The 26,954-nt window shown below is 49.5% G+C and overlaps 1 protein-coding gene across 2 annotated transcripts in view; it reads right to left on the bottom strand.

Annotated features, from left to right (window-relative positions):
* The window catches only part of PHF12 (PHD finger protein 12), a 69,487-nt gene that overhangs the window by 14,002 nt on the left and 28,531 nt on the right, over positions 1 to 26,954 (bottom strand). For both annotated transcript variants that reach the window (XM_087956021.1, XM_087956017.1), the window contains exons 2-8: positions 23,420 to 23,492; positions 12,269 to 12,665; positions 9,377 to 9,497; positions 7,251 to 7,383; positions 6,974 to 7,138; positions 5,453 to 5,617; positions 1,275 to 2,057 (exon numbers count right to left, since the gene is read on the bottom strand). In XM_087956021.1, coding sequence (XP_087812147.1) covers positions 1,275 to 2,057; positions 5,453 to 5,617; positions 6,974 to 7,138; positions 7,251 to 7,383; positions 9,377 to 9,497; positions 12,269 to 12,665; positions 23,420 to 23,470 — 1,815 coding nt within the window. In that variant the 5' untranslated portion in view covers positions 23,471 to 23,492. The remainder of the gene's footprint in view (positions 1 to 1,274; positions 2,058 to 5,452; positions 5,618 to 6,973; positions 7,139 to 7,250; positions 7,384 to 9,376; positions 9,498 to 12,268; positions 12,666 to 23,419; positions 23,493 to 26,954) is intronic.

Genomic DNA, 26,954 nt, shown 5'->3' with positions numbered 1-26,954 from the left:
CACAACACGCATCCCCCCCTCAGGCCCTTTGTCCACAAAGTGTCCACTCTGTGCCACACTGGTGTGGCTGAAACCGTGGAGGTCACCATCACCAGGTGCATCATCTAGGTGTCTGCAGCAAATCTGACTCCATTGGAAAGAGAGAGCAGAATCACAGAGTTGGAAGGGACCTTGGAGGTCTTCTAGTCCAACCCCCTCCTCCTCAAGCAGGAGAGCCTACCTCAGGGGTGTCCAACCTTTGAACTTTTGAAGACCGGTGGACTTCAACTTCCAGAATTCCCCAGACAGCATGAGAGTTGAAGTCCACCGGTCTTAAAAAGTTCAAAGGTTGGACACCCCTGAGGTAGGCTCTCCTGCTTCAGCAGGGGGTTGGACTAGAAGACCTTCGAGGTCCCCTGCCCTACAACATTCCAGACCAACGGCTGCCTAAGTCTCTTAAAAGAGTTTTTTTAAAAAATTGCGCTCTTGGAAACAGAGGCTTTTATTCAGGATTTCTGACAAAGGGGTGGGCCAAAGCAGGGGATGGATTCTACCTGGTTGGACAGGTTATGGAGAACCAGTTGTTACGACTCTGCGCAGTTTGGAGAACCGGCACATGGTGCCGGCTGGCTGGCCCCTCCTCTCCCCACCTGTCCGATTTCTTGCTTTCTAGCTAATCTAAATTGCTGTTGTACCGCTTTGCCTTCACCCCAGGAGGCTTCCCTGAGCCCCAGTAGGGGTGGTATTCAAGGAGGGGTGGGGGGGGAGAGAGAAGTGGCCTGAGCGCAGAGCTGAACCTTCCTTAGGACCGAAGCTTCTATTATTTTTCAGTGCAGGCTCAGGCAGCAGATGGCAGAAAGTTAAATCTCCGAGTGAATCTGTGATTCTGCGAGCAACTCCATCTGCCTGCCTGCTTTGCTTGATTTGGGGTGAAAGTTGCTCTTTTTTAAAATAAAAAAATCAATATTTATTTAACATGGTGTGTTGTGAGTTAATTTTGTGAGTTTACTTGCAAGCAAATTTTATGTGACAGACTCAGATAGCAGATGGCAGAAAGGTAGATCTCTGAATGAATCTGTGATTCTGCGAGCAACTCTGCCTGCCTGCCTGCTTTTGGGTAAAAGTTGTTCCTTTTTAAAATAAAAAATCCAATATTTACATAAATATTTATAATATCTACGTACAAGCCATGCCCAGCCAGTCACATGATCACCAAGCCACACCACCAATTAGGCCACGCCCACAGAACCAGTTGTTAAGAAATTTGAATCCCACCTTTGGGCAAAAGCCCAGAGTTCCCCCCTCCCTCTGTGCTCACCTGGAGGTGGGGCTGACGAACAAAAACCATGGGCAGGGGCCACGGCAGAGCCCCCCTCCCCGACAGCCGCTGGGTGAGGAGTGAGTGCCCATGTGGCCGAGACGGGAGAGTCCGCTGCGCCCAGATCTGTAGCTAGCAGAGGCCCGATCGGCGCCTGAGTGTTCTTCTGTGGCCACGCTGTGGCAGCTTCCAGGCTGAAGCAAGAACTGGGGAGGGAGGCCAGCAGGGTGGCGACGGGCACGGCGACCTTGTGGGGGCACGAGACGGGTCCCGCAGCGTTCTCCGTTTTCACGACGGCGCCAGCCACGTGGTTGAGGAGCCCGCAAGCTGCCGGAGGAGTGGTGGGTCTCGGCCAGGGCTGCTGCCGGTGCGACAAGGACCCGCCCTGCCCACTCAGCCTGGGCGAGGCGGGCGCGGAGGCTTCGCCGTAGAAGCTGGGGCCGTTGATCTTCACCTCGGCGGTGGCGCCGAGGCCGTTCGACGTCCCGCAGGGGGAGGGTTTCTTGGGCCGGTCTGCGGAGGAGGGGTACGGGCTCTCGTCCTGCAAGGAGTTCTGAGGGGCGAGCCCCCCGGTGCAACTGGGAAGGGGGGCACTGGGCTTGTCCGTCGCTTGGTACGGACTGGCGAGGGAGCCATCGGCTGCCAACACCGGCTTGACGTCTCCTTTCTCCACCTGCTCCGAGTCCCAGGAAAAAGGGGCCTGCTTGGCCGATAAGTGTTTGAGGATGCTGCACTGCAGGGCCACGATGCTGCACAGCCACTGAAAGAGAAAGGACGGGCGCAGGTCAGAGGTCAAGAAGGAGGGTCGAGGGTCAGCTCTGCCCCGGCCTTGGTTCGGGACCGGGTTTGCTGCCCTACTTCAGGTCTGGCCGTTTGTAGAGCCGACGGGGCTTGCAAGCTGCCCAGAGAGAGCTGTAAAGTGCCACGGGGTCAGTATAAAGGTAGTCCTCGATTTACGACTAGTTGAGCCCCACATTTCTAATTTAGTTTACTTCATTGTCCTTGCACCTCGTACAGCAAAATCAAATACCATCTTCCCCGTACGTTATGACCATGAAAATAAAACACAAAAACACACATCCTTCGCATTCTATACATTGAATTGAAAGCCCCTGATATTGCATTAATATTGCACTATACAATGGAATTCAATAGAGTTACTGTCCTGGGATAGTAGCTGTTTTCAACCTATTTGTCCTTGTTTTTATTATTGTCCTGTACCGCCTGCCAGATGGTAATAGTTCCAAAAAAATGAGATGGATCTTTGAGGATGTTTTGAACTTTCTTAAGGCAGCGGGAGCTGTAAGGCTCTTCCTAAGAGGGGAGAGGGCAACCCATGATCCTCTGGGCAATGACATTAACCCTCTTGAGTGACGTCCTATCTGCCCCTGTGCAATTGGCAAACCATACAGAGGTGCAGTCAGTTAAGATACTCTCTCTGGTGCAGCGTTGGAAGGTCCCCAGTAGTTTTCCATCCAGTTGTTGCTTCCTGAGAAGCCTCAGGTAGTATAATCTCTGCTGGGCCCTTTTGATCAGGGCTGCAATGTGAGGACCCCCAGGTCAGGTCCTCTTTTAGGGTAACACCCAGAAACTTAAAACTGGCCACTTGCTCCCCTCAGTCTCCATGGATAAGCAAGGGCTGGAGGTCTGATCTGTCCCTTCTATAGTCCACTATAAGCTCCTTGGTCTTATTGGTGTTGAGGACCAAGTTATTGTCTCCACACCACGAAAGCAACAGTTGGTCCACCTCATCTCGGTAGGCAGACTCACCCCTCCACCCCCGGAGATGAGTCCCACCACTGTCGTATCCTCTGCAAATTTAGCAATAGTATTACTAGCGTGAGTGGGAATGCAGTCATGCCCATAAAAGAGTATAGAGTAAGCGATTCAACACGCAACTCTGTGGTGTACCCAGTGTTAAGAATAAGGAGCTGAAGAGGTACGATTAATCTGTGAGCAGCCAGACAGGAAATCCATAATCCAAAGGATTAAAGAAGGCTTTCTTATTTAATCTAAATGAGAAAATCCAAGTCCAAAGCACTTCGGTCACTAAGCCAGGCGGTGAAGTGGAATTTGCCCTGTTTGGCAACCATTCCCGCCGCAGTTGTTAAGTGAATCCTTGCTGCTGCAAAGTTAGTGACGGGTTTGTTCAGTGAACCTGGATTCCCCGTTGACTTTGCTTGTCAGAAGGTCGCAAAAAAGGGGCGGGGGGAATCATGTGACGCCCCCCCCGGGACGTGATCACGTGACCGTGGGACTCTGCAACCGTCAGACATACGAGCCGGTTGTCAAGCGCTCGAGTTTTGATCAGGCGACCGCAGGGATGCAGGAACGGTCATTAAGTGTGGAGGGGGAAAAAACACAGTGGTGTTGTAACTTAGAACGGTCACTAAATGAATCATTGCAACTAAAGGACTGTCTCAACCAGTGATGGCGTGTCGGCACCCACAATGCAATGAGCCCCATCCACCCCCTGTGCATGCGTGCGCAACACCCCTCCCGTCCCCTTAACTGCGCCGTGCACGCGAGTGCCTCCCGGCTGATTTCTGGCCCGTTGGAGGCCTTTTTCGGCTTCCCAGAGGCTCAAGGGAAGCCTCTGCGGCCTTTGGAGGCCGAAAAACAGGCCCGTTCCGGCACTTCGGAACCAGCGTCGTCGTCTGGGATCAAGCAGGAGTCCCTTCCTGGGAGAGTGCTCCCACCCTCTTCCCAAAGCAGGCGTCACTAAATGAGGAGCCCTGCTGGCATCCGCCAAACCGGGCACGAAATTGGAAGGCGTTTCTCTCTGACCACCGCCAGAGTCTCCTCTCCTGTGGCCGAAGCTGCCACAAACCGGGCATCTGAATGCGGCATTTCCTCCTCCGGAAAGTTTTTGCACCAAGCCAAGCGCGATTTTCACTCAACGGCCTTTGGAATTCCGCTTTAAAGTCCTTTTGTTTCTTATTGCAACTGACTTACAAACATTCACTCAGTGACCGCCCGAAGTGAAAACAGCAGTGAAGAGAGTGACTTATGACCCGTTTTCACACTTACGGCCGTTGCTGCAGTACGAACACCGGCTATAAGTCACGCAAGTCCAAAAATTGGTCACAACGATCAAAATCCAGTCGCAAAATTGGTCACAATGATCAAACCCCGGAACTTGGGCCACTGGCATGGACTTAGGATGGTGGCAGGGCCCCAGGGTTACGTGACCAAACCAAAGTCAACGGGGAAGCCACTTAGCAACCATGTCAGTAATTCACTTCAACTGATTTGCTTAACCGCCGTGTCAAGAAACGTCGTAAAAGTTAAACCGCTGTCTTGCTTAGCAGTGGAAACACTGGGCTCGATTGCGGAACTGCCCTGGTTTCCTGAAAATACGACCTACCCTGAAAGTAAGTCCTAGCTTGATTTTTTTACACATGCCCAATATAATCCCTACCCCCCGCCAAAATAAGCCCTAATTAAGACCTGCCCACTCCAGGGTGGACGGGTAAAAATTAAGCTAGGGTGGGTATAGGGGGTGGGTGGAGCTGCCCTACTACTTACCTGTGGACAGGTGAAGTCAGGCCTCGCACACCCCAACACCTGCCTTGCCTGCCCATTTCTTCTGCAGCCAGCAAGGGTTTCCTGGAGGCCTCTGGAGCTGATAGCAATGCTCTGGATCGATCCTGAGCTCTCTTATCGGTTGCAGAGGCCTTCAGACAAGTTTTCCTGGCCACAGAAGAGGAAGTTCCTGAAGGCCTCTGACAGCGAAAAGGAGGCCGGGGGGCGATGCACGCACGCACGTGAGGTTAGTCCGTGGATAGCACCCCCCGAAAATAAGACCTGGTGCCTTTTTTTTGGGTGGCAAAAAAAATAATGATAAGACAGGGTCTTGTTTTCCGGGGAACACGGTCCCTACATTCCAAATCCACTCCGTGGTTCCTTTTTTGCCCTTCTAGCAGCCTCTCCCCCTACACACAATCGCCGAGGGCAAGGAGATGGGCTAACTGGCCCCGGATTTTCTGAGGGTGCTGGAAGGGCCCCAGCTTGCCCTGTTGCCTCAACTCTGAGACCCGGAGGAAGGGGGCGTCTGACGCAGCCTGGTAGGAGGGTGACCCCCTCCCTCCTGCCCAATCTGCAACACACACACACACACACCCCCAAAAAAAAACAACCCCCACCCACGTTTACCTCTTGCTGTTCCGACTGGGCGGCTAAGTGCTGGGAAGGGCTGCTGGGGGTCTTCTCCAGAGACTCCTCGGAGAAGCCGTTGCAAATCAGCTCCCCGTCCCGGATGGCCGCGGGCGCCATTAATGCTGGTGGGATCCGATACTGGGACTTGATGGCCTCCGGGACCTACGGGCAAAAGAGAAGCGGAGAGGAGGGAAGCTGGCACGGCTCCTGGAGGGCCGCCCTTCCGAGTGGCAAGGCTGCCCCCTCTTGGCAGAAGACGGGCGTTGCAAGTGAGCCCCACGAGGACTGCTGGGGGCGGTCGAGGCCGGGGGGGCCACCTCATCATCGCTTCAGCCTTGAGGGCAGCCTGCCATAAAAATTGGGGGCAGAGGGGAGCAGTAGGGAGGGAGAGGGGGGTTGATAGAAAACAGAAACCCAACCCAAGAGCCCTCTGGATATATCCAAGAGGTGCCAGACCTCAGGACAATTACCAAAACATGAGGGTGCCCACTGAGCTGGCTTGTTGTCTTCAAGACGGTTCATGACCCATCATCAGCGCTAGTAAGGAGTGGCGTTGGAGGAGGAGGAGGAGGAGGAGGAGGAGGAGGAGGAGGAGGAGGAGGAGGAAGAGGAGGAGGAGGAGAGGAGGAGGAGGAGGAGGAGGAGGAGGAGGAGGAGGAGGAGGAGGAGGACTGTGGTGTCCTTGGCACTCTCTGAGCTTGCTTGTTTTTCTTGCAGACGTTTCATGACCCATCTAGGCAACATCATCAGTGCTAGTAAGGAGTGGCGTTGGAGGAGGAGGAGGAGGAGGAGGAGGAGGAGGAGGAGGAGGAGAAGGAGGAGGAGGAGGAGGAGGAGGAGGAGGAAGAGGGAGGAGGAGGACGACTGTGGTGTCCTTGGCACTCTCTGAGCTTGCTTGTTTTTCTTGCAGACGTTTCATGACCCATCTAGGCAACATCATCAGTGCTAGTAAGGAGCGCGGTTTGCTGCCAGTTTATATCCTATTAGACCTTGCCCAGTCAGTGTTGCTGGTCTTAAAGAGAGATTCTGCTGTTTGCTGAATGGGCTTCTTGGGCTGCTTCTTGATGGGGGTATTCCAACCCAGCACTAGCACTGATGATGTGACCTAGTTTGGGTCACGAAATGTCATGAAAGGAAACTAGCCAGCTCGGAGAGCAACGTGGACCCATCATGTCAACCCTTGAGCTGCAAAAATATCCTCCTTTACTGTTATTGAAACAACTAATTTGAACTTCATTGGACACTACAAGGATGGCCGGGGAGGAGGGCTTGAAACAAGCGGGGAAGTAACAGAATAAAAAGAGTTGGAAGGGACCTTCAAGGTCTTCTAGTCCACCCCCCCTCAGACAAATTGAAGATGGTTGTCCAGTCTCTTCTTAACCTGGTTTTACGTGGAAAACTTCAGACCTGGCTTTCCTACGCTGTAGCCAATTAGCTTTAGTCAAAGTAGACCTTTCGCTGCAACTGGGAGTCAGGGGTCCAAGCTGAGACAAGCCTGACCCGGGATCCCCTACCTACCTTCAGGCCCTTCCTCTTCCCCGACTGGACCACTCGGCGGTTGGGCGGGTGCTTCTTGTGGATCCGGTTCAAGAAATCCACCTTCACCGCGTGCTGCGAGATGGTGTCCTGGAAGCGGTCGAACACCTGGCACCGGTTGCTCAGCGTCATGTTCTTCTGGTTCAGCTGTTAAAAGAGGAGGGAGCGGCCTAAGGGAAACCGGCCGGCCATTCCTCCCCACCCACCCCCGCCCACCCCACCCGCAGCCCCCGATCCCGAGGCGAGACCCCCGGCTTACCACCACGTGCTCGATGTGATTGGGGCACATCCACCGGCCCAGCGGCATGGCCGTGAGGGGGGGCTCCAGGCAGTCCATGTGAAAGAGGAGCGGGCAGTAGTCGCACTGGATCAGAGGGGCCACGCGGCAACTCCTGGAAAAGAAGACCGGGAATCCTGACTCCAGGGAGAAAAGGCGGGAGGAGGAGGCGGCGCCCTCTTACGCTTGGGCCCGTTTCCTGGGGTCATCCACGCTTCCCACCCTGTGACACCCCCAGCCCCCCTTTCATCCAGAAGACAGGGGCCACCGGGAACCGGGCCTCAACCCTGCTGCAGGCTCCCCTTGTAACGTGAGAGGCCACTTCACTTGGGTCCTGCAAGCCCAAACGTGGGGAAGCAGAGAGAGAGGAATTCCACCAGGGAAGGACAGAACCGGAAAGGACCACGGAGGGGCTTCTAGTCCAGGGGTCCCCAACCTTGGCAACTTGACGACTGGTGGGCTTCAACTCCCAGGATTCCTCAGGCAGCTTTGTTAAGACTTCAATTCTATGCCTGCTTACTCTCTTGTCATCCTTTCCTCTGCAATCTCTCCACTCGAGGGAGTAGGGGGGAAAAACAACAACAACAGGTATAGTTGAATGGGGAATTCTGGGAGTTGGAAGTCCACCAGTCTTCAAGTTGCCACGGTTGGGGACTCCTGGGTTCTAGTCCAATCCCCCGCTCATGCAGGAGACTTTACACCAGTGGCGGCTAACCTTTTGGGGCTCCTGGGACAAAAATGGTGTGCGATCCCCCCACACCACCCCTTCCTACACTGCACCTCCCAGGTGATTTCCGGGCCTCTTTCGGCTTCCCGAAGGTTCGAGGGAAGCCTCCGCGGCCTTCGCAGGCTGAAAAATGGGCCCGTTAATGACAAAACGGCCCATTTTTCGGCCTGCAAAGGCTGCAGAGGCTCCCTTCAAGCCTCTGGGAAGCCGAAAGAGGCCCGGAAATCAGCGGGGAGGTGCGCGTGTGCGCAGTGAGGTAAGTTTGCCTGGGGTTCGTGTGCTGGCCCAAATGGTTCTTTGTGCCACCTGTGGCAGGTGTGCCATAGGTTCGCCCTCACGGCCTTACACCTTTCCAGACCAACGGCTGCCCAGTCTCTTCTTAAAAACCCTCCAGTGTTGGAGCACCCAGCAACTTCTGGAGGGAAGAAGTTCCACTGCCCAGTTTTGAATGTTTGCTGATCTGAACGGCATTCTCATCCCCTCTTCCTCCGGAATAGCAGAATTGGAAATGACCCTGGAGGTCCTCTAGTCCAGCCTCCTGCCCAAGCAGGAGACCTTATGCTATTCTGGACTATGGCTGCCCAGTCTCTTCTGAAATACCTCCAGTGATGGAGCACCCAACAACTTACCAATCAAGGGAGAATATTTACGGCTGAGGCTTGGAATGAGGGGTCCTTGGTGCTCTCTGAGCTGGGTGGTTTTCTTGCAGACCTTTCATGACCCAGTTTGGTAACATCATCAGTGCTAGATGGGAAGGGGATTTGCGGAGAGGAGGAGGAGGAGGGGGATGACCACTGTGGGGTCCTTGGTGCTCTCTGAGCTGGGTGGTTTTCTTGCAGACCTTTCATGACCCAACTAGGGAACATCACTGCTAGAGAGAGAAGGATTTGCAGGGAGGAGGAGGAGGTGGAGAGGGGGGAGGAGGAGGAGGTGGGGGGAGAACTGTGGAGGTCCTTGGTGCTCTCTGAGCTGGGTGGTTTTCTTGCAGACCTTTCATGACCCAAACTAGCTCACAATATCAGTGCTAGTATCGATGATGTTTCCTAGTTTAGGCAATGAAACATCCGCAAGAAAACAGCCATGTTGAAAGAGCACCAAGGACCCACAACTTCCGGAGGGAAGTTAGTTGCACTGACGGATTGTTCTTCCTGTCAGGAAATTTCTCCTCAGTTCCAGGTTGCTTCTTTCCAGCAAGCCAAGGAGGGAATCTTACGCTCAGGTGAAGGCAGGGCACCTCTTGGGGTGGGTTAAAGGGATTGGAAAGAGGGTGTGTGTGTGTGTGTGTACATGCGTGCTGCTGAGATCCTGAAAGGGAGAACACTTCCTGTTCCCAGGCACAGATTAAGACCCCCTCCCCCCCAGCCCAAGCCCAGCCTATTACCTGCTGCAGGTGAAGCAGACTTTCACCGGCAGGGGGACCAAGCCATTGTGGTCCAGCTCATGCTGTGCTTTCTTGACATTCTTCCCGGAGGTCTCTTCCTTTCTTCTCCGCTTACTAGTACCTGGAAGGGCACAACAGGAAGTAGAATGGGACAGAACAGGAAGACAGTTGCTCTGGGGGGTGGGATGGGTGGCCTCTAAACACGTCCACAAACACGTGGAGAACACGCACAGACAGACAAAGACAGACAAGAGAGACAGGATAGATGACAGGTGATAGATCTCTAAATTGGATGCACACCAGCACACAGAAATAAAGAGATGACAGGTATGTAGATTGATGGTATAGAGATAGGGCTCTTTAAATTTGATACACACAGGGAGGAGATACACAGATAAGATAGCTAAATTTGATACACACAAATACACACACACACACAGGGGATTGATAGATCCCTAAATTTGAGACATATAAACATATACCCACACTGGGGGGACGGAGGTGGGAGGAGAATGACAGATGCTAGATCTCTAAATTTGATACACACAAGCACATACAGATAGATACCGTGTTTCTCACATCATAAGGCCGGGCCTTATTTTTTTTTTTTTTGAGCCCTGAAAAAACGGCTAGGCCGTCTTTTCGGGGGTGATTTAATTCCCCCCCTTGCATCCTCGCCACCAGCCGCTCCTAACGGGCGATCATGGCCAAGCGCAGAGAGCTCCCTACTCCCACCTTTGCTGCAGACACCTTTGGCACCGCCGCTGTTGCTTTCCCTTCTGCCCATTACGCCGCCACGTTTGAGCTGCCGCTTCCGTGTTTGGAGTGCCGCCGCCTTTGGAGCTCCAAACGCGGAAGTGGCAGCTCCAAACATGACGGCGGGCGATCTTTTATTTTGGTCCACGCGAAGTTCAGAGCGAGCAAGAGAGGGAGACTGCGATGCCTCCGTCCGAGATGGCAACCTCACTGTGGATCACAACGTGGCTGGAAGCCCGAATCGGCGGAATCGATGGCGATCTTTTGGAGCGAGAGGAAAGGGAGAGAAGAGTTGCGGGCGTAATTTGCAGGAGGAAGTGGGTGTACCCCACGGCAGGGAGCCCAAGGAAGAAGGGCCGGTAGGCAACGGAGAGCGTCCCGTAGCTCCGGAAGCAGCCTAGAGACGCGCCGGGAAGAGGCGCAGATGCTGCCTTGTAGTCCCCAAACCAACTGCGTGCGCCGCCTTTAGTTATGTGCGCTCCGCGCTTTGGGCATCTCCGTGTGATCGCGACCCTGTCCTTTCCACCTGGCGCCCTTGCTGCTTTCTGGCTCTTTAGCAACCGGCTTCACGTTTGGAGCACTGCCGCTGTTTGGAGCTCCAAATGGTGGCGGCAGCTCCAAATGCGGAAGCGGCAGCTCCAAACATGACGGCGAGTGATCTTTTTATTTTGGTCCGCGCGAAGTTCAGAGCGAGCAAGAGAGGGAGACTGCAATGCCTCCATCCGAGATGGCAACCTCACTCGTGGATCACAACATGGCTGGCTGTCAATATCTACAAGGAATTATCTCCTGGCAGAAACACGAAGCCGGTTGCTAAAGAGCCAGAAAGCATCACGCCGTCATGTTTGGAGCTGCCGCTTCCGCGTTTCGAGCTGCCGCCATGTTTGGAGCTCCAAATGGCGGCGACACTCCAAACACGGAAGCGCCAGCTCCAAACGTGGCGGCGGAATGGGCAGAAGGGAAAGCAACAGCGGCGGGTGCCAAAGGTCTTGGGTTTGCAGCAAAGGTGTTTGGTGGGAGTAGGGAGCTTTCCGCGCTTTGCCATGATCGCCCGTTAGGAGCGGCTGGTGGCGAGGAATTGCTGCCCGCGGGGCGCTCCTAACGGCAAGTCCCCCCGCCCTCCCCCCTTATTTTGCATGTTTTAAAATAGGCCTAAATTTGGGGGGAGGGGCTTAATTTGATTTTATGCCAAAAAAACATGCTGGGCCTTCCTATTGGTGGAGGCCGTATTGTTGGAGAAACACGGTAGATAGATAGAATGATAGATAGATTGATTAGATAGATAGATAGATAGATAGATAGATAGATAGATAGATAGATAGATAGATAGATAGATAGATAGATAGATAGATAGATAATGTTGATAGATTAGGTAGGTAAGTGGGTATATAGTGGATAGTTATGTAGATAGATAGATGATAGATGGATAATAGATAGATGATAGATATGTTGATAGATTAGGTAAGTAGGTAAGTAGATATGTAGATCGATTGATCGATCGATATGTTGATAGATTAGGTAGGTATGTATGTAGATAGATAGATAGATAGATAGATAGATAGATAGATAGATAGATAGATAGATAGATAGATAGTAGATAGATATGTTGATAGATTAGGTAGGTAGGTAGATAGATGTATAGATAGATAGAAATAGGTAGATAGGTAGATATATATATATGTATAAATAGAGATAGACAGACATAGACAGACAGACGAATGGATGATAGGCTGACTGATGATACAGAGATCTCTAAATGTGATACACATATAGATGACAGACAGATAAGGCTAGGCAGAATTTGGGGACCCAAAGGGGGAAATATGCGCACGCCCACCCTCAAGGGCCAGGGGTGGACAACGATGGCTCCCTTTATCACCTGTGGACTTCAACTCCCAGAATTCCTGAGCCAGCGGGAAGTCCACAGGCCGTATAGTGGTGGGGGCCATCGCTGCCCACCCCTGTTCAAGGAGAAGACTGCCCTCCTTGGCTCAACCACCGGACCCATGTTCCTGGTCCGGGCAATGGCGGAAACGAAAGCCGAAGCCCACCCGGGGGCGTTCCTCCGGCCCTCTGCGCAGCCCCATTGCCAGGAGCCGCCTACGCTGCAGGGCCAGTGCCGACCGGCTCCCTCACCTGGCAGGGCTGTAGTGCAGGTGAGCTCATTGGGCAGCTGGAACTGGGTGGGGTTCCTCTCCATGGCGGCCGCGATGAGCAGCTCGAAGGGCCGCTTGAGGTGAGGTTGCCCACCCTCGGCTTCCGCCCCGGTGCCCGAGTCCTCGTCCACGTCGATGATGTCCTCGTCCACGTCGTTCTGCTCCGAGGAGTTGGGGGTGTCGGTGCTGGTGTTGGAGGTCGGGGTGCCGGGCCGGCTCGCCCTGCGCTCCAGGAGCCGGGCGTGGGGAAGAGTCCGGAGGCTCCCGCCGCCCGCCCGGTCCAAGTAGTCGGCGTCGCTGGTGGGAGACGAAGTCCTCTTGCCGGATTTGTCGACCAAGCCGTTCATGTGGCCGAGTTCCTTCTTCTGTTCCCTCTTCTGCAAGGCACAAAGCAGCAGCTCTGTCAAGTCTTCCCCTGGAAGCCTCCGCCCCCCCCCACCCCCCGCCCGGCACTCTGCACGCGTGCGTGTGAGAGAGAGAGGGACAGACAGACAGGCAATCAAGCCAAGGATAAGTAGAAGGTAGGTAGGGAAACACCGTCAATACACACACACACACACACACACATAACTAGATCAGGGATGTCGAAACTTGATTTCACTGAGGGCCGCATCAGGGTTGGGTTTGACAGAGAAACGCGTATAATGAGAGAGAGAGAAGGAGAGAGAAAGAGAAGAGGAGAAAGAAAGAAAGACAGAGAGACATAGAGAGAAAGAGGGAGAGAGAGAGAGAGAAAAGAGAGAGGAAGAGAAAGTAAAAGAGAGAGCAAGACAGAAAAGGGAAAGAAAAAGAGAGGAAAAGAAAGAAAGAGAGCAAGAGAGAAAAGAGGAAGAGAAAGAAAAAGAAAAGAGGAAGAGAAACAAAGAGAGCAAGAGAGAAAAGAGAGATGAAGAAAGAGAAAGGGAAAGAGAGAGAAAGGAATAAAGAGGGAGAGAAAGAAAGAAAAAGAGAAAGGCAAAGGGAGGGAATATCTTTTCCCAGAACCCCAAACAAGTCACCGTGGTGGCTGTTTCATGACACAGTTTTTCTATCATTACAGGTAGTCCTTGACTTATGACCACAATTGAGCCCCAGTTTTTTTTTGTTGCTAAGCAAGACAGGTTTTCAGTGAATTCTGCCCATTTTTTCATGACCTTCCTTGCCACAGCTGTTAAGTGAATCACAGCCGTTGTTAAGTTAGTCACACGGCTTGTTCAGGGAACCTGGCTTCCCCAGGAACTTCGGCTTGTCACAAAAGGGGAAGTTGCGACTGTCGTGAAGGTAAGCCAGTTGCCACGTGCCTGAGTTTTGATCACGTGACCGGGGGGAGATGTTGCGAAAGACTGTGAAAAAAAGGGTTAAAAGTTACTTTTTGAGCAGCAACTTTGAACGGTCACTAAATGAACTGTTGTAAGTCGAGGACTACCTGTACAGGACTACCTGGACTTATAATTATTTGCTTAGTGACCGTTTGAAGTTTCAGTGGCACTGGGTGGGGTGGGGCTGGGGGGAGTGACTTAGAACCAATGTCCACACACTTGTTGCATTCCCACAGTCAGGTGTGATGACCCGGGGAGGGGGGGGGGAATACAAAAGCAACAAAGTCACAAAAACAGGTGAAGCCCCTTTAATTCCTTCAACTTGGCTTCAAAGCTCCAATTATCATTGACTGGAGACAAAAACTCCCCCACAAACAGTTGCGAAAAGGAAGAAATGCCGTTCAAACTCAAAGTACATATAAATGATAAATAGAAAAAAACAACAACAACACAAACCACACTGAAGCCATTAGTGAGACCAGGCAGGATAAGGGCTTGAAGACGTCCACAGATATCGAAATACACACACTGGGAAGGATGCCAGAACTCAGATAAGAACTGAAAGACTAGAATTATTTCATGCTTTGCTTCCAGCACTGGGCCATGCGCAGTTTGTCCTTTTAAACAGTCCTCCCAGCTGCAGCCCATGAAGGGGATCAGGGCCCTTTCCTCCCCCGTAGACCACACCACTCACGTTTCTCCCTTATCCTCTCCTCCCTGCATGCCCTAGGATGGAGAGGGGATGGGCCTGGTTCTTTCTTTGAATGCCCAGCCGGCCTCTGTCCTTCCCCAGCCTCCTCCACAACCTCCGGAGCCACACTCCCACTCCCTGTCAGCTGTTCCTCCTCTCCCTAGGAGTCAGACTCCAACAGGGGCATGACATCAGGTGATCAAAATTCAGACATTGGTCAATTGATTGATTTGATTGATGATGGTTGCCAGGGTCATGTGACACCATCAACCCTTTTCTGGAACCTTCTCAGGTGGCTTCAGATGAGCCAAGTCAATGGAGTTAGCCAGATTTGCTAGACAACTGTGTGATTCACTTAACACCTGCAGGGAGCCACTTAAACAACCGTCGTTAAAAAAAGGTTGCGGAACGGGGCAAAATCTGACTTAAACAACTGCCTTGCTTAGCAACAGGCACTTTGGGTCGTTAAGTCGAGGACTGCCTGCGCTGCCTGGTAGTCAAATAACTGGCTGGCTGGGCAGTTTGAAACCAGCAATAAAGGAGAATATTTGCAGCTCAGGGTTGAAAATGAATGATTTATGTTTTGGGTGTGTGTGTGTGTGCGCGTGTGTCACAATCACCCCGACTGAAGGAGAGGGTTTATGTGTGTGGGGCTTAACCAAGACCTTCCCCAGATTCTACCACCCCCTTTTCAGGATGCAAACCTGGATGGAGGAAAGACCAGACAGCCTTAGTACAGTGGTGGTATTCAGCCGGATCGCACCGGATCGGGTGAACTGGTAGCAAGGATGTGGCTCGCACCGGATCGGGTGAACTGGTATCAAGGATGTGGCTCGCACCGGATCGGGTGAACTGGTATCAAGGATGTGGCTCGCACCGGATCGGGTGAACTGGTAGCAAGGATTTGGCGTGGGTTGCCCAACCGGTAGTAAGTTCTGGCTGGCCACACCCCCGACCCAGTCGCCCTCCCGCCTGATGCTCGCTCACCCCGCCCGACATTCGCCTAAGGTATTTCTTTTTTTTTCCCCCCTCCTGACAATCAGCTGTTCATACGGTCAGCTGTGCCGGGATTCCCCTTGCTGAGGTCCAGGAAGGCAAAAAAACCCGGCTCAAACCCCCCTCCATTTTTTTGCCTTCCTCAGCTTCAGAGGAGCCTTAGGGGAGCAAAAACGCCCTGAGGCTCTTCTGAAAGCCAGGAAGCCCCCCAAAAAAACAGGTGGGGGCTGCAAAAAGCCAAAAAAAAAAGCCACGCCCACCTAGTCACATGGCCACGCTCACAGGACCCATAGTAAAAAAAAATGGAATCCCACCACTGCCTCAGTAGCTTCAAGGCAGGTGCTGGCTCCACTTGTCGTTGTAACCACACACACACACGCACACCCCCTGGGCTCTCAGAGAAGGCCAGCGGGTCCTCTCAGGCAGGGGAAGGTGGAACAGAAGACAGGCCGAACAAGGGGCTCTTTGATTCAAGCGGGAGTAAAGGGGCTCCCTTGGGGCATCGAAGTCAGGCTGTGCGTGTGGCAAGTCCCTCTAGAGGGGGGAGAAGGGCAACTTCTGAATGAGGGAGATGGGATACAGGGATGGATGGAGTGAACAGAGAGATGAAGAAAGACAGGCTATGTATACACACACACACACACACATACATTTACACACATACACACACATACATTTACACACATACACACACCAAGAGAAGAGGTAGGTAGGTAGGTAGATACAGACAGACAGACAGACAGACAGGATTGATAGACAGACAGACAGACACCGTAGGTAGATAGGTAGGTAGGTAGATAGGTAGATAATGTACTCTGACAATAAAGATTGATTTGAGATAGGTAGGTAGGTAGGTAGGTAGGTAGAGGGGTAGAGGGATAGGTAGAGGGATGATGGAGTGAATAGATAGAGGGAGGTATAGGTGAAGACAGACAGACTACACACACACACACACACACACACGAGAAGACAGGCAGGCAGACAGACAGATATAGTTGGATGGATGGATGGATGGATGAACAGAGACAGAGAGAGACAGATAAAGTAGGTGGATGAGATACAGAGAAAGAAACTGAGATACGGTGAATGTTAGGTATAACATTGATACCAAATATGGTTTGGGTGAATAAATATATAAAACTTAGATATCATGGTTTAAGTGCTTATCACTTTAAGCACAATGCAGCAGGCAATTAGCCGATTAAGGGTGCGGTTAGAAGTTACAATATAAGGAAGCATTAGAAGCTGGAAAGCTTACTGTCTGTAACTGTGTGCTACTGTAACTGTGTGCTGCTGCGACTTACTGTGTGCTACTGCGACTAACTGAGATTACTGACTGCGAGTGCCTGTGACTGAACTGTTATTGTTTGCTACTGTTTGCTGAATATCCAGCGTTTGTTTCTCTGGAGAGTGAAACCGGAGGAGGAGAAGATATCTTTATCGGCTGATAAAGATATTGCAAGGACTCTTAACTTGAACTATACTAGTGAGTCTTACTGGATGGAAATACTGTGAATGACTTAATGGACTGAATGACAATGCTTAAACTCTAACTGGATTAAAAACTATTTAAACTACAAACAGTGTTTGTGTTCAGTGTGTGTATACTCTGGGCCCTTCCGCTCTCCTTTGGCTTCCTGGCTTGACTACTGCTGCAATACTCTTCTAGGGGTTAATTCCCAAACCCTAACATTGGTTATGGGCCCAGCAGCATAGTCTAACTAACCAGGATATAGCAGAGAGAGTTGGTGTGAGTTGCACATTACTGTAAAAACAAACTGTTTTAATTAGTTTAAAATAGTCAAAATATCTGAAGAGTAATGGCACAAGTAAATTTGTCACAACTGTCCATGATATCCAGGCTGGACGGAACAAACTATGTTTCATGGTCAATGAAATGTAGTTTACTTCTACGCAGAGAAGGTTTGTGGGACATTATAGCAAACCCACCAGATGTGAGTAGCTGGGATCCTGCTAATGATGATGATAACGAAAAGTTACAAGACTTTAAACTGAAGAATGAGCAGGCTTTATGCATCATAGGACTGACTCTCTGTGATCAGCAGCTTGTCCATATTCGTGGAGAAGAAAATGCTGCAAACTGCTGGGAGAACCTCAGGAAGATTTATGTTCGGGACAGTGTAGGAGCACATATAAATCTTACACGGAAGCTTTTTCGAACGCATCTTCAGAGGAATGGAGATATGTTAGTTCATTTAAACTGTATGAAGAGCATTTTTCAAGATTTGCAAGAAAAAGAGCTTATATTTAATGAACTGCAACAAGTCTACATAATATTATCTTCATTAGATCAAAGCTATGATGACTATGTGACTTCGTTAGAGGTATTGCCAAAAGAAAGCCTCTCATTAACCGAGATTACAGGCAGGCTATTAGAAGAAGCCAGAAGAAGGCGTGAGCGTGACGAGCTGAGAGAAGATAAGAAAGAAGAGAAATTATCTTCAAAGCTTGAAAGAAACCAGCAAAGCAAAGTAAAGCACCCGGAAGAAGAGAATTTATCTTCAACAGCATACACAATTAAAAAGTGTTTTAATTGTGGAGGCAGAGGACATTTGGCAAGATTCTGCAAAAAGAGAAAAAGCCAGAATGTAAAAAAGCCAAAGAAAGCATTTGAACTAGCCATGTTTAGCAACTCTGATGTGAAGAATAATTTATGGGTGGTTGACAGTGGCGCATCCCACTGCATCACAAGAGATAAGACAAAATTTATAAAAATGTCTAAAAGCTCTCAACATATATCACTTGCCAATGGCTGGAACCTGAAAGCGAAAGGTCAAGGTTTTGCACGTTGTCCGTACATAAACCAGGATATAAAAATGTTGTATGTACCGCAACTAAAGTTTAATTTGCTTTCAGTAAGGGTATTAGATAAATTAGGTTATGTAATTACTTTTAAAGATAATAATTGCATAATTGAAAAAGATAACAAAAGGGTAACTGCAGCTTTAAATGGAACATTATATGTATTAGATAATAGTAAGAAAGGGGAGGCACAAACTGTATTTAATAATATAAAGCCTCATGATGAATGTATCCATTTATTGCATAGGCGTTTAGGGCATGTAAATTTTAAAATGCTAAAACGTACAGTTGAGTTATCTGAAGGAATAAGGTTAAAACCTTGTGATAAATATTTGCGTTGTAATGTTTGCTGTGAAGATAAGAGCAAGGTATTGCCTGCAAATAGGCTAAATGGTTTCAAAACAAAAGAACCTTTAGAAATAGTATTTGCAGACATAATAGGTCCAAAGAAACCCAGTATGGGGGGTGCTAGATATATACTGAGCATTATGGACCATTATTCTAGATATGGGTTTTGCTATTTAATGAAAAGCAAAACTGAAACATATCAACATTTTTTCAATTGGCTTAGGTTTGCTGAAAGAAAGTCTAAACGTAAACTGATAACCCTGGTGACAGATAATGGTACGGAATTTATTAATAACAAATTCCAGAACAGACTTAAGATAGCTGGAATAGAGCATAAGAAGTCTGCTCCATACAGGCCAGAACATAATGCTTTTATTGAAAGAAGAGGCCAAACACTACAGGCAATGGTTAGAACAATGTTAAATGATTCTGGGATACCTGATTCTTTGTGGGGGGAGGCTACAATGTGTGCTAATAACATATTGAACAACGTTGTTAATACAACAACAGGTGAAATTCCATTTACCAGGTGGCATGGCAGGAAACCTGATCTAAGTTACCTGCACACATTTGGTGCACCAGCATGGGTGCATATTCCTGCACAACTCAGGAAAAAAGGGCAACATAGAGCTAAAAGATTTTTCTTCGTTGTTTATCAGGCAAACCATAGGGCATATAGATTTTGGGAGAAAGGCACATCTAAAGTGTTATGTAGTGCTAGTGCCCAATTTCTAGAACATGAAGGATGGGAGAAATTAGAACAGGATGCCAATAAAGATGTAATTATTGAATCCTATAGAAATCCCATTAGTTATCCCTGTAACTTTAAAAATAAAGTAAAGAGACAAATACAGGATGAAATAGTGCCCATAAAGGAAGAAACAGATTCAATAGCTGAACAGGATGAGGAAGATGAACAGGTAGTAGTTCAACAAAGTCCTCCTGTAAGCCCTGTAATTCCCAGAAGAACTACACGTATATCTAGACCGCCTGATAGGTACCAGGCTAACACAGTGTGCCAGATTAATGAAGTTCCTAATTCTGTAGAAGAAATTAAAAAGTATCCTAATAAGGAAAAAGAAAAATGGTATGCAGCAATGAATAAGGAACTGAATTCATTAAGTGATATGAAGGTGTATGAAAATGCCAAATTACCTGTAGGAAAGAAATCCATTGGCTGCAAATGGATATTTAAGGTAAAAATAGATAAAGATGGTAATTTAATCCATAAGGCAAGGTTAGTAGCCCAAGGTTTTAGGCAGAATGCTAATGACTATGATGAGGTGTTTGCACCTAGTCTTAAGGCAGCAACCTTGAGGGCAGCTTTAGTGTGGGCAGCTAGTAAAAACTATATAGTTAACCATTTAGATGTGGAAACTGCTTATTTGCACGCCCCATTAAAACATATTATTTATATGAAAAAGCCTGTTGGTATTAAAAGTGAAAATAAGGATAATAATGATTGTTGGTTGTTAAAGAAAAGTCTCTATGGTCTTAAACAATCAGGCTATGAATGGAACCAGTATATTGTAAAGGAACTAGACAATATAGGATTTAAAGCTGGTTTAGCCGATCCATGTCTGTTTAAGAGGGAGACAAATGGGAAAGTATCATTATTATTACTATTCACAGATGACATTGCATTGATAACTGAAACTAATGATGAAGCAAATAAAATAATAGCATCATTAGGAAAGAGAATAAAGATCAAGCAATTAGGGAGATAAAGAAGTATCTCGGTTTGAATATAAAGAAAACACGGAAAGGTTTTAAGATATCTCAGGAAGATAAGATAAGCAAATTGCTAAAAGATTACAAGATGGAGCTTTGTAAGCCAGCTAAGACTCCAATGAGTCAGGAGTTTAGCAACACTGATGTACAAAGCCCGGAGTTTGATAAGGTGATTTATCAATCTTTAATTGGTAGTTTGAGTTATATTAGTAATTGGTCTAGACCAGATATATCGTACTGCGTGAATCAGTTGGCTAGATTCAATTCTGCACCATGTGAAAGACACTGGATTGCAGCTAAGAGGATATTAAGATATCTTAAAAAGACAATGAATTATTCATTGTATTTAGAACCAAAGGGTGATTTAATTCTGAGTGCTTATGCAGATGCTAGCTTTGCATCAGAAAGAGACACTAGAAAGTCGACTTCAGGAACAGCCATAATGCTGGGTAATACATTAATAGGCTGGAAGTCAATAAGACAACAGCATATAAGTTTGTCTACTATGGAGGCAGAATTCTCCTGTTTATCATTGTTATGTACAGAATTAATAATGTATAAACAAATGTTAATTGATATAGGTATAACTGTAGATTATCCTATAATTATACATGAAGATAATCAGGCAGCAATTCAAATGGCCACAAATATTGGAGTAAAAACAAGGAGCAAGCATACAGATCTAAGATACCTAAACGTGAGACAATCTGTAAGAAGTAAGATGATTCAGCTAGAGTACTGTATGTCGGAGGACAATTTAGCTGATAATTTTACTAAAGCCCAAGGTGCCAGTAAGCACCAGGAGAGTTGTGAAAAATATGGGATTAGATTGTAAAGGTATTATATATTTATTTCACCCAAAAGGGGAGTATGTTAGGTATAACATTGATACCAAATATGGTTTGGGTGAATAAATATATAAAACTTAGATATCATGGTTTAAGTGCTTATCACTTTAAGCACAATGCAGCAGGCAATTAGCCGATTAAGGGTGCGGTTAGAAGTTACAATATAAGGAAGCATTAGAAGCTGGAAAGCTTGCTGGCTGTAACTGTGTGCTACTGTAACTGTGTGCTGCTGCGACTTACTGTGTGCTACTGCGACTAACTGAGATTACTGACTGTGAGTGCCTGTGACTGAACTGTTATTGTTTGCTACTGTTTGCTGAATATCCAGCGTTTGTTTCTCTGGAGAGTGAAACCGGAGGAGGAGAAGATATCTTTATCGGCTGATAAAGATATTGCAAGGACTCTTAACTTGAACTATACTAGTGAGTCTTACTGGATGGAAATACTGTGAATGACTTAATGGACTGAATGACAATGCTTAAACTCTAACTGGATTAAAAACTATTTAAACTACAAACAGTGTTTGTGTTCAGTGTGTGTATACTCTGGGGCCCTTCCGCTCTCCTTTGGCTTCCTGGCTTGACTACTGCTGCAATACTCTTCTAGGGGTTAATTCCCAAACCCTAACAGTGAATACAGATAGAGAGAGGAACCAGGTGAGGAAAGATAAAAGACAGACAGACAGACAGACAGACAGAGGAAAGAAAGAATCTGCTGCGGAGGCTGGTTTGGAAACTCCGTCCCCCAGGCGCCAGGGGGTGTCCCAGGGCTGGGAGAAAAACGCCGGGTCCGTTTCCACTTGCAGCAGGCTCTTCCTGCTTGCTTCCCCTCCAGGCTGGGGAGGGGAGGGACTATTTGCATGCCGCCTCTCCGCCGACAAGTTGGAGCCCAGCCCAAACTCCTACCCCCCCACCAAGGAGGAACCCACCGCCCCCCATTCTTTTCCCTGCCCGCTGCTGCTATGGAAACAAGGGGAGGAGGCCCCTCCGTGCTTCTTGAACTCGCTGGGAGGAAGCGCTGGGGGGGCTTGGCAAGGGAAGTGCCCGCCGGAAAGGGGGGGAAAGGCCGGTGCCAGCATCCGTGGATCAGTGCCAGCGTGTCCCGCCCGCAGCTGCAATGGGCCCAAGGAGGCGCCCGGCCTTCCCGAGGGAAGGTGCCCGCAGCCGCCCTGGAACATGGAAGGGCTTATCCCCACTTCAGCCAGCCAGTCCTTGCGGGGTGTGTGTGTGTGTGTGTGTTGTCGTTTCAATAGAAGATTGACTCAGATTGACTCAGCCTTCCACCCTTCTGGGGTGGAATGAGGACCCAGATTGTTTGGGGGAGAGAGAGGCCGACTCTAAACTGCTTAGACGGCTGCAAAGCCCTGTGAAGCGGTATATAAGTCTGAGAGCTATAGCTATTCTTCCTCCCTTCTCTCCCCCTTTCCCCTTCTTTCCTTCCTCTCCCTACCTTTTCCCCCATCCATCTTCCCTTCCCTTCCTTCCTTCCTTCCTTCTCCCTCCCTCCCTTCCTGCCATGGTGGCGGATTGGTTAGAAGGCAGTATTGCAGACTAATTCTACCCACTTCCAGCAGTTTTTGATCTTTCCTTTCCTTTCTCTTCCTCCCTTTCCCCCTTAATTTCCTTCCTTCTTTCCCTCCTGTTTCTCCTTCCCTTCCCTTCCTTTTCTCCCTCTCTTTCCCCTTCCTTCTTTCCCTCCCTCCCCTTCTTTCGCTCTTTTTCCCCTTCCTTCCTCTCCCTCCCTTTTCCTCTTCCATCCCTCCCTTCCTTCCTGTTTCTCCTTCCTTTTCTCCCTTCCCCTTCCTTCTTTCCCTCCCTTCCTCCCTTCCCCTTTCCCCCATCCTTCTTTCCTGTCCTTCCTTCCTCCCCCCCTTTCTTCTTTCCCTGTCCCTTTCTCCTTCCTTCCTTCCTTCCCTTCTTTCTCTCTCCCTCCCTTCCTGCCACGGTGGCGTAGTGGTTAGAAGGCAGTATTGCAGGCAGTTCGATCCTGACCGGCTTAAGGTTGACTCGGCCTTCCGTCCTTCCAAGGTTGCTAAAATGAGGAGTCAGATTGCTGGGGTCTGTAAACTGCTGAGGGAGGAGGGCTGTGAAGCACTAGGAAACGGTATATAAATCTAAGCGCTACTGCTAGATTTTCTTAAGATTTATAATGCACTCCCCCTCTCACTTTAAGATTGAGGGGAAGAAGAAAAAACACAGAAAGAAAATAAAAAGGTGTGGTCCTTTCAGAGGGTTTTTTTTTTTGTCTACTGCAGAAGGACCAGCTGTGCTTTTCCCAGGGTTATTTCCTTACAGCTGTGGGGAGCCATTCTTTGTCTTCCAGAGAGAAGGAAAGGAAGGGTGTGTGTGTGTGTGTGTCTGTGTGTGTGTCTATCCGGACACCCCAAACCTCTTTACCTTCCGGCGCACGGTGCAGCGGTGGCACATCCATTCCCCGGGAGGCAGCATCTCCTCGCTCAGTGGAGGGTTGCTGTGGGAGGAAACAAGAATCACAAGTGAGTTGTGTGCACGTCCTGGAACCTCTGCAAAGGGTGCTGAGAATCGACCCAGGCCAGGGGACAAGCAGGTGCGGGATTCAATTTTTTTTAAACAACCGGTTCTGTGGGCGTGGCTTAGTTGGTGGGCGTGGCTTGGTGGTCATGTGACTGGCTGGGCGTGGCCAACTCAACATCACTCACATCGAGGCACGCATCTCCTCGCCTGGCCGCTCATGACTGTGGGGATGCTGCAACCGTCGTAAGTGTGAAAAAGGGTCATAAGTCACTTTTTTCAGTGCCATTGTAACTTTGAATGGTCACTCCATACAAGCAAAGTACCAGCAAAGGAGGGGGGAAAAAACTCCAGAGAAGTTCCTGAGACAGGAAGTCTAGTCCTGCCAAGAATGTAATAAGGGTTAACGGAGAGGCAGTTTCTGTAAGCAACACCAGAATGTTTCCTTCCTGCCTTCCTTACAGGATTAGCCCTGCAATTTCTTCTAACAATCGGTTCTCAGAACTGCTTAGAAGGTTAACAACCGGTTCTAGCGAATAGGTGTGAACTGTTAGAATCCCACCCCTGGATGCAGGCCCTTCCACCTGACTGCTTCTGGCTCCTGCTTGGATCCTCCGGCTTTGGGCACTTTGATATTTCCCTCCTTCGCCCAGGAGAGAGGAATTCTCCCCATGTTTTTTTTTTTAATTATTCATTGGTATCCGGCCTTTATTATTACTCTGTTTTTACAAATAACTCAAGGCGGCGGACATGTCCAACATAGCTCTCCTCTTTTCTCCAGCCTGTGAGGCGGGCTGGGCTGAGAGAGAGGGGATTGGCCCAAAATCACCCAGCTGGCTTTCCTGCCTAAAACAGAACTAGAATTCACTGGCTCCTCATGGTTGACCCAACGTCACCCAGCCCTCTTTTGTACCTAAGGCGGGACTAGAACTCACTGTCCCCTGGTGATTGGCCCAAAGTCACCCAGCCAGCTTCCATACCTAAAACAGAACTAGAATTCACTGGCTCCTCGTGGTTGACCCAACGTCACCCAGCCGCATTTCAAGTCTAAAGCAGGACTAGAACCTGTCTCTTGGTGATTGGCCCAAAGTCACCCAGCCCTCTTTTGTACCTAAGGCGGGACTTGAACTCACGGTCTCGGGTTTTCTAGTCCAATGCCTCAACCATTAAACCAAACGGTTCCTCTATCAGAAACTTCCAAGGGGCCTGGATTCTTTTCTCTGTACAGCCCATGGATGCTGCTACCTGGTTTGCTCCTTTCCCAGAGTCCCCTCCCAAGCATGCGTGTGGTCACAAGGGCATCCTGGGACGGGTCACCTTAAACCTCTTGTTAATGACCAAAGGCATCTCACCAGGGGTGGGCTTCGAAAATGTCAGCCATGGGTTATCTGCCCGGATGCTGGGAGGGCGTGGCCATGGTGGGCGTGGCCTAGTTGGCCTCCTGCACCACGGCTGGGCTGGGCTGGGGCGTTTTTGCCCTTCCCGGGCTCCGGAGGCTTCCCTTGAGCCTCTGGGAGGGTGAAAACAGCCTCCCCCAGACTCCGGAGGCCAGAAATGGGCCCATTTCCAGACTTCCAGGAGGCCTGTGTTTCACCTTCCCCAGACTCCGGAGGCTTTGCTCAAATCTCTGGGACATAGAAAACAGTCTCTCCCGGGCTCTGGAGGCCGGAGATGGGCCTGTTTCGAGACTTTTGGAAGACCTGTTGTTCCCCCTCCCCAAGCCTCCACGCGGGCCCTGCACTCTACTTGCACCCAAAACAGGCTGCGTGGAGACTCCTGGGAGAGGAGGGGCAGGCAGGTGGGGCCAGCCAACGAGGCCGAAAACGGGCAAAAAAACAGGGTGAAAAAGGGGTCCCAAAACAGACAGCAGAGTGCTGCAGGAGGCCATGGAGGGTGAAGACGAGGTGCGGGGGGGCGCACACAGACTTCCCGTGCCCCGTTTTGGCTGATAGAGTGCTACAGGAGGCATCTGTGGTCCCCACACCCCGGCCAACAGGGGAGAACTACAATGCTGATCCGGCCTTCAAAGAAATCCAGTTCGATACCCCTAGACTAGACCAAGTAGGTAATCCTCGGCTTACAACCACGATGTAGTCTGTGTCAGCTTTGGAAGCCATATTGAGATGAGATGCTACCACAATTGAGCCTGAGAAAGTGGGATGGAGGAATTCATTTGAGTATATCTAGTTAGGCAAAATACAATTCTTTTTCTGATTCAAGGTCACTGAGTGTGGCGCGTCATGAAATGGGAATCTTGCTTTAGGACGGATTGTGGATTGGACCATGTGATGTGATGATGGCTAAGGGGGGGGGGATGGATTTGTAGTTTTGACTTTTGCAAAGAACCCCTAAACTTTCAGATTCAGGATTCCGCAGATGTGCCAGTTACGGTGATGACCCAAAGGGGCGTGGCACAAAAATAACAAAGTCACAAAAGTATAATAAATTCCCTTTAATGCCTCCAACTTGGGCCCCAATGTCCAATTATCCTCGGCTGGAATCAAACTCTTCCAGAAACAGTCTACGAAGGGAGTAAATACAATCCGAACCCAAAGTAAAGTTAATTAGAAATAAAAAAAAACCCAAGACAAACCACACTGAAGTAATTAACATGGCAGGCCAGGATGATAAATTGCAGACTTTCACAAAATAACGCAGCATCTACAGTTAGGAGGATGCCAAAACCCAGGCAAAGATAATGCACGCTTTGCTTCCAGCAAGGAGCTGTTTGCAAACGCCCCACTTATATCCTGTTCTCCCAGCTGCAACTAATGAAAGGGATCAGGGCCTTTTTCTCTCCCGTAAGCCATGTTGCTCCCTTCTTTTTTTCTCCCTGCGTGCCCTAGGATGAAGAGGGGATGGGCCTGGGTCTTCCTCTGAATGCCCAGCCGGATTGTGCCCTTCCCCTGTTTCTTCCACAGCCACCGGAGACACACTCCAACTCCCTGTCAGCTGCTTGACCTCCCCCTCGGAATCGGACTCCAACAAGGGCATGACAAGGGGTGTGATTTGGTGGTTCGCCGAACCAGCCATAACGTTAGCAATGGGTCCACCCAAACCGGGCAAACCCGTAGCGGTTTATCCCTGTGCAGCTAACACCATCGGTTTCATTCCAAAGTTAACACTGCAGCATCTTCCGACTGGATTTTCTCAACCCTGAGCTGTCCAGAACAAGCCTTGCAGAGTATGGAGACAGCAGAGGTCCCTAACTGGGAAAAGCGACCTAGGACCATTTTTCACACTTATGACCCCTGCAGCACGGGTTACGTGATTTATACTTGGATGCTTGACAGCCAACTCACGTTTATGACAGTTGCAGTGTCCTGGGGTCACGTGATCTCCCTTTTGTGACCTTCTGACAAGCAAAGTCCAAGGGGAATGCCAGATTCGCGTCACAACCGCGTGACTAATTTAACAACTGCACTGATTCAGTTAACAAATG

This window comes from Notechis scutatus, chromosome 1, assembly GCF_049901735.1.
Source record: "Notechis scutatus isolate UNSWTSFEM ecotype Mainland chromosome 1, rNotScu1.2, whole genome shotgun sequence".
Classification (NCBI taxonomy): Eukaryota; Metazoa; Chordata; class Lepidosauria; order Squamata; family Elapidae; genus Notechis; species Notechis scutatus.
Note: the sequence above shows the minus strand (reverse complement) of the source record. Positions and strands in the feature narration are given on the sequence as shown.